Source organism: Buceros rhinoceros, unplaced genomic scaffold, assembly GCF_000710305.1.
Source record: "Buceros rhinoceros silvestris isolate BGI_N320 unplaced genomic scaffold, ASM71030v1 scaffold1753, whole genome shotgun sequence".
Classification (NCBI taxonomy): domain Eukaryota; kingdom Metazoa; phylum Chordata; class Aves; order Bucerotiformes; family Bucerotidae; genus Buceros; species Buceros rhinoceros.
This window is the reverse complement of record NW_010401595.1, coordinates 4462-12394: the sequence shown is the minus strand read 5'-3', so window position 1 is coordinate 12394 and position 7933 is coordinate 4462. Positions and strand designations below refer to the sequence as shown.

The 7933-nt window shown below is 37.4% G+C and overlaps 1 protein-coding gene across 1 annotated transcript in view; it reads right to left on the bottom strand.

The window, feature by feature from the left end:
• The window catches only part of NUP205 (nucleoporin 205kDa), a gene marked incomplete at its 5' end in the record, with an annotated part of 20059 nt that overhangs the window by 8002 nt on the left and 4124 nt on the right, over positions 1-7933 (bottom strand). The window contains 8 exons of the mRNA XM_010132311.1: positions 1-36; positions 1117-1238; positions 1433-1624; positions 2344-2492; positions 3657-3755; positions 4171-4441; positions 6603-6794; positions 7654-7734. Coding sequence (XP_010130613.1) covers positions 1-36; positions 1117-1238; positions 1433-1624; positions 2344-2492; positions 3657-3755; positions 4171-4441; positions 6603-6794; positions 7654-7734 — 1142 coding nt within the window. The remainder of the gene's footprint in view (positions 37-1116; positions 1239-1432; positions 1625-2343; positions 2493-3656; positions 3756-4170; positions 4442-6602; positions 6795-7653; positions 7735-7933) is intronic.

Genomic DNA, 7933 nt, shown 5'->3' with positions numbered 1-7933 from the left:
GGAATGAAGACTGGAGGATCTCTAATTCCATACATTCTTAAGAGGTGTAAAAGAAGAAAGGAAAAAAGATAAAGAGCGCAAGAAAAGCGAAGCTCACTGGCAAAGCAGACCCTCACCCTACAGTCACCCTTGAGAACCTGCAAACATTCATATTTCAGTAATAGGCCTGTACAAACTGAGTTTATATCTGAAAAGCAACAGATTACAGATTTGTGATACACAGCTCCTGCAATTTACCTAGAAAGTTGCTGCCAGGTATCTTCTCTAACAGAGAAATTTACATCTTTGTACTATACCTCATTATATCAGATTACTTTGTTGTAGAAATATGACATCTCTTTACTAATATATATAAACCTAAATATTCTCAAATATTTTAGGAAGAGGTGCGATTAATTCTAAAGTAACTGATACAGTCCTCTACAAATGCCCTGGAGGCTTCAAACAATCTTATACATCCCACTGACACTTCTAAACAGACTAGCTGTCTAAGCCTTAAATTTTTCTGAAGTGTTTGAACCCCCAGTGTGTCACCAAGAACCGTACATTTAAAGTAAGTATCAAGGTTTGAAGTCAGCTAAATATGCATTTCCTTCTCCAAGATCATCTTTCGGTCACGTCACAATGACTAACAATATGGCAACACATCAAGAAACTTGTCAAACGATATATAACTGTGACTTATTTTTTTGAACACACCATAAAATATTTCTGAAATAAATTTATTTCACTGATCTCTCATTAGTGCTTTATGAGGGAGGATGAACTCTGCACTTTTAGTTCATCAACTGCAATGGCCCCGAAGTAAGTTTGCAATGTAGACTGTTTTTCAAACATTACTGTCTAAACAGACAATTCCTGTCTTCGTTATCAAACAAGTAAGATTTTACATAGTCTAAACAAATGGACATGCAAGTACAACTTCACACCCACTTATTTGAAATTTTTCTCTCAATAAAAGGTAATTTTAAACTAAACCGATAGGTTAAAGAAACACACACACAAAAAGAATATAGCCACAAATACTAACTAGAAAGACTTGCGGCTGTAAAAAGACATCATATGCTTCCAAGTCTACGTTATGGTTTCAGAAGCAGCCAGGGAACCAACACTTACCCTTGATGGTCGGTTTCAGGTCGCATGTCATACACTTGACACTGTGCCAGCCTCACAATCACTCCAGACCGCAACAGCTCTAATGCCCCTTGCTGACTTTTAGCTACTCTAGTGAGGAATGCCTAGAGAAGAGTAGAAAAGGATAAACATTGGAAATGCACAGTGAGACTTATGACTATTTTCTCTCTTGATTCTATCATCATATCAAATACTGTTATGTTAGTAAAAGAAATTTAGGACAATCAGTGTGAAGTATAGACAATTTTGTTTAAAAAATCCCCACCATACCACAAAATCATTTCTGAAGTACTAGTACCATTTTAGACTCATAGGTGTACAGCGCTTTGAGTAAAGGGGGCTGAGGTGTGAGTAAGCTCTGAAGAGTCAGATCATCATCTGCTAGGCTATCCACAAGCACCTTCAGGTAACCACTATTGCAGAGATACAACAGCCACTGCTGCTGCTTGTCTACTGAAACAATACGATCAAGCAAAGCCAGGGCCAGCATCTGGGATGGGGGAAAGAAAAAAACAACAAAGAGAAAAATCAAAACCGAATTAAATCTATGAGATCAATGAGATTCTAACAAATACCTAGAACTATGAAATGGTAAGCAGTGCCTCTCAACAGCTTCTTAAGAGGTGAATGAACTTCTGTACTGCAATCACAACCCTTTATGGGGGAACTATTTTAAGATTTCTTGATGTTTTAGTGTATTATGAGCCAATTACCTTTTCTCTATTATTCTTTAAAAAATATTACAGATATTGTTGAACAATAACTGTGCTGAAATAGTTTGATGAAGTACTGCAACAAGCACTATTGTTATTTAAAACTAGTTTTAAATTCTGACTAGATTTCCTGCCCACTGAAGTTAGTATCAGAAAATACTTCTTCCCAAAGTCACCAAACCTTCCTGAAGTGGGAAAATAAACTGATAAGTCCATGATATAAAAATAATAAATAACAGGGGTTCATACCTACAATGTTTTGCAGTGGTGCTTGCCACACTTATTTTTGAACAATAGGACACATAGCTTTTTCAAGAAAAAAATTAATATGTATGTATGCTCGTACTTTCAACAGCTTGAAGGATGAGTGGGAGGACAGAAACACGAACAGATTAAGTATCTACAAAAATGTTCTGAAATGTCCCTTTTCTGCACGGTAGTAAAATGTTCTTTAAAACAACCTGAACAGTAATTGCAAAGGAATAGATTTATTTACCCGGCCTATCTCATGACCATCACAAGCATCACGACAGACCACCTCCATGAGAGCTGCCCCATAACTCTCAATAATTGCAATGTTTTCTCGTTGCAATTTAGTAAACACATCTTCAGGAGCTGTCAGACGTTCCCACATAGTTTTTTTAGCTGTAAAAACGTAAGTAAAACAAAAAATGAAAAATGTGAAGATGGGGAGCTTAGCATTAGCTTAGCTACAGTACAGCTGAGGCTATGTCCTTCAGGACTTTCCCTTATCTTGCAACAGAAATGACCCAAACAATTGACGGGGTTTTTGACTGAAGTGCAGAGGTTTTCCTACAAGTTCATACTTTCCTGAATATCACGCTCTGGCCAGCCAATACAAAAAAAAACCAAAAGTGTGTGCCTGTATACATACAGCACCCCTGCAAATATATATTCTACATTACCTGTATGGAATCTTACAATAATTTTAAGCAGACTATTAAGCCTAAGAACTTTCACTGGGACCAAAACGCTCTGTTTTGAAGGGAAGTAAACAAGGTGACTGAAGTGAAAAAGTGCTGAATCCAAAGTAATAAACTACGAAGGGGTCATAACAAATTCAAAGGTGTTTATACTACTGTAGCTTAGAATGCTGATCGAGTAACAGCAGTGAGAGTCTGCATGCGCCGGTAGTAGTCCCAAGTATGTTTGTCAGTCCTTACCCAAGCTCTAAGATGAAATAGTGATCAGAAACAGTGACAAATCAAGTATTTAAGCCATTAACAGAGAGCTCTCTCAGTTAAGCAGCTCTGGCTGGCTTAATTTTTGGAGAGGTAGGGGTAATGCTTTTTTGTTTGTTTTCCCCCTAAGGGCCTTCAGCCAAAGGAACAGAAAGATTAAAGAATCTTAGAGCTTTTTGTTTGTTTCTTTAAATAGGATCACTGTGGTATGAGTGTACCTATGGATGTGGAAGCAATATATTCCTATAGCTGTAACTGTTCTCAAGTAGGTCCAAGTAATCGCCAGTCCTTTGACAATTTTGTAGCTATGATGCATAGCTTTAAATGGACACTAATGAAGTACCTTCTTCAGTACTGGAGGTCAGAAATTTAATATGCTCATCCAGAACAATACGCTTTGAATGTGTATGTAGCTAGACAGGTCAGAATAGAGGAAGATTTGTATCACTTAGCATAAGCAGCTAATTTCAGAGGTTCTTGGAGTAAGATAGTTTCTATCTACATAACCTATCTATTTCCATCAGACAACTCAGTAGGCAGAAACTGCACTGTTCAGCGTTAAATAACATTTTTTTTTGCTCTTTTCCATAATTCAACTGGACCATACCCGCTTCTAAAGTGTCTGGTTCATCTGGTCTCTGGGCAATCTGCAAATAATAAAGCAGTGATCCATAAAGGTGTGTTCTCACTCTCTGGAAGCCACCACCTGTTCACAAGAAACATTGATAATTAAAAATAGATGTAAGTTCATTAACAACATCTTCCACTGGCACTTAGTTTCTCTTTCCTATGGCAATACTGGCAGAAATAAATAAATCAAATAGATTAAGTCAGAATTGTAATGTTCACATAAAACTGTATTTGTGAGTAAACTGAGCAAGCTTATGCTGCTCCAAAACTGTAGCAATATTCACACATATCTCTTCTGCTTGTTCAGATTACAAAAAAATTACTTCGTTTTTTCTTGTTAGTGACATCACTTAAATCTGTATTAATTATGTAAGATCCACTAGCTGACTGTAATAAAAATCCTCACTGAAGTAATAAGAAGCAGCTTAGTCCATCTCTCTACTCTTTGCAGTTGGAATTCCCACACAGGCACTACAAAGGCCACCACACACCTGTTTTCAAAATGAAATCCAGCAGCTTTTTTAAGATTATGTGGAGGGAGGAGTCACCAATGGAAGCAAAACCCATGGATATGCTCTCAGAGCCAGGTGATGAGGTGAAAGAACCATCCAGCATCAAGACGTATTGGGACTGTCCTGCCATAGGGAGTGCAAGTGGCTGCTTCTGCTCAGATTTCACAGACTGGCTCAGGTGGGCAGTCAGGGTGAACACAGCCCCTGCCACCACCGGCATCAACTCCTGGGCTGCATCATCATCTAGGATCTTAATACAGAAGAGGACAAAGAAAAAAAGAAGTAGAAAGGTGTCTGATTTCATGAGCTAAAGCAATTAATTCAGCCTCTCACACCTGTTTATGTATGGATAAGGATTTCAATAACACAGCACTCTTTAAAACAAATAAAAATCAGTAGTGTCAGAAACTTTTCCAGAAAGATGAGTTGAACACATTTTAATTGAGAATACCATTAGCCTTTTTTATTATTATTTACACAAATCACAGGCAGATAATTAAATCTAGATGGGGAAAAGGGAAGGCATATGCTGACATTTGATTTGCTTTATTAGTATAACCTAAGCTAAGGAAAGACCAACAGATACTGTCTTAGCTTCAGAAAACTATTTCTATTAAAAATGTGAAGACACAATTTAGAAAACTCAAAGGTGTGAGCATCAAAGGCACATTTAAGATAGGTAGTGACAGGACAAGCGGTAACGGCTTTAAACTGAAAGAGGGTGGATTTAGATTACATGCAAGGAAGAAATTCTTCACAGTGAGGCACTGGAACAGGTTGCCCAGAGAAGTTGTGGACACCCTCTGCCTGGAAGTGTTCAAGGCCAGCTTGGATGGGGCTTTGAGCAACCTGATATCTAGATGGGGAAAAGGGAAGGCATATGCTGACATTTGATTTGCTTTATTAGTATAACCTAAGCTAAGGAAAGACCAACAGATACTGTCTTAGCTTCAGAAAACTATTTCTATTAAAAATGTGAAGACACAATTTAGAAAACTCAAAGGTGTGAGCATCAAAGGCACATTTAAGATAGGTAGTGACAGGACAAGCGGTAACGGCTTTAAACTGAAAGAGGGTGGATTTAGATTACATGCAAGGAAGAAATTCTTCACAGTGAGGCACTGGAACAGGTTGCCCAGAGAAGTTGTGGACACCCTCTGCCTGGAAGTGTTCAAGGCCAGCTTGGATGGGGCTTTGAGCAACCTGATCTAGTGGAGGGTGTCCCTGCCCATGGCAGAGTGGTTAGAACTAAATAATCTTTAAAGTCTCTTCTAACCCAAGCCATTCTATAATTCTAATCACTAAGAGAAATTAGCATTTAACTTTTTAGTTCACTTCATCGTTTAAAAGGTAAACCTGGTATCTTTATCACTGACACTCAAGAGCTTTCCTTTTAGCAATATAGTTGTTTAATACAAGAGAACAATTATTTTCAAAAGAAAGTAACTTTTCTCAAATTAACCAAATCTTCAGTAAAAATTAAGTACTACAGAAAATTAGAGTCTGAAAATTCTGCTCTTCAAAGGTTTTAGGAAAAGAAATAAATTCCTTCAACTAGCAAATCTTTTTTCACATTAAAATGCAGCAGTCCACTGAAACAGTTTTTAGGTAACTCCTACAGAAAAAATAATGGAGACAACAGCAACAAAAATCCACAAAGTTACCTTTTGCTTCAAAAAAATATAAAATTTTCTTATATATTTCTTCAAATCACAACTTATCTAATCAGGAGAACTACAAACAACATAACTCTCACAATAAAGAAAAAAAGCTCCTATAGCCTAAGCAATACAAGGATCCTTCATTACATTTTGTCTTTGAGAATGACTGGTTCAGTAGTAACTAACTGCTTAGTCTGTCTCAAGAATTACTGCTATAATTCAGCAGTAAACCACCTAGGCTTTAAATATTTTCAGACAAAGCAAACTCTCTGCAATAGCCCTTCTACTTGTAAAATCCTCTCTTCTTCTATTCCGAAGCTTCATTCAACTCCTCCATTTTTCACAAGCAACAGTAGGATTCGCAGTGAGTCATCTAAATGCAGGAAATCAGCAACTGCAGTACTGTTCACCTTCAACCCTTCCATGAGTTCCCTGTTCCTCATCAAAATTTCTTTTCACACACCCTTTCCAGACTACCATCACTCTGGATTATACTGAAAAACATCTTTGAAATTTGTGAATATAGGTTCATAGTTCAACAGTAGCTATGCGAGAATACAGAGCATCCCCTCTGTCTACAGCACATTCGACTTTAGCACAGCAGCAGTAAGTAAACTAAAAAGAATACCAAAAGCAGACCTTTTTTTCCCATTACACTCAAGGAAACTACTTGAAGAGTAGTGTCTCTTTCATGTAAAAAGCCATAGCAGCAATGTTCAAAGGAAGGCTTGATTTCCAGTATAGTATTACCTTGTCATGCACATCCTGCAATAGATCACGGATAATCAGTTGTCTGTCCTCAGCCTGTATGAGATCCTGGGGGCAGGCAGTGAGTATAATTTCCACCAGTTGTCTCCATGACTCTAAAACATGCTTCTTAGCATGGAGGCATTGCAGCAGCTTGTTCCGCTCCACTACATACTGCAGGATAGTATTAATCTCCTGAAGACACACACCACAGAAACTGAGTTACAATATGCCAAAAGAACTAAATGGCAAAGACAGATTTCAAGATGACAGTTTTATCCATTAGTAAAGTCTTGGGGGAGGGAAAAAAAAAAAGGTTAAGACTTCAGCTTATCAGAAACAAGCTGCTATTAATCATTTTAATACGATAGACCATTTAATTTCTGAGCTGCTTTTCACAAGGCCTGTCCATAATGAATGTCTCAAGCTCATAGTAAAGAAGAAAAAATGTAACTAGGGAAACTATTTTCTATCATACACCTTTAAAACCAAAACAAGTATGAGAAAAATCTATTTGTGCATTTTCTTCTCATTTTAGTCTGAGTCATTTCTCTTCATGCTTCAACTTTCAAATCCATTTAGCCAATTTCAACTAATTTTAAAAGATAACAGAAACCTCAGAAAATAATTAAGCTCCAAGTTCACTGAAACTACAGCTGTGTAGAAGAAAGAAGAAATAAATTGGCACCCATTGCAAGAGAAAGGCAAGATGAACTTGGCTGCTACACACTGTACTTGTCAACATCCAAGCTTAACATCAGTATGTGCTGCTTTCTGTACAGAGGGGTGGGAGCTGCAATTATTATCAGTAATAGGGAGGCAAAAGGTTAAAAAAAAAGAAGAATAGCAGACCTGGAGTCTGTTTTTAGAGTACAGTATATTAAGTAGTAGTTCATCTTACCAATTTTAATGTCTGGTTTTGTTTTCTTCAGGGGTTACTAACTCAAAGTTAGGACTCAAATCCACAAGCTTCCACAGTAAAGCTTACTGCTTGACAGAATATGAAAGCCACCAAGAGCAACAATAAACAATAGTTTACTACCCCTATACTTACTTCCATAAGTAAAGGCCTCTGTCCTATTGCTGCCATTCCTTGAAGGGCATTGACTTCTGCAACCAGAACTCTGTGAAGGTACTGAAATGAAAAAGTTAAAGAAGAAACTTTGATGACATGAAGGATGTACCTGTCCCTCCTAAAAGGATTTCGGAAATGCTACACTGGAGCATGGCTACAGAAGCAACTGAAGGACTGAGATACAAATCAGTTTTATTCATTTTTTAGGCTTCTGTACTTCATTCTCTAACTGCAGTACTTTAGCTACCTAGTCTCTTTC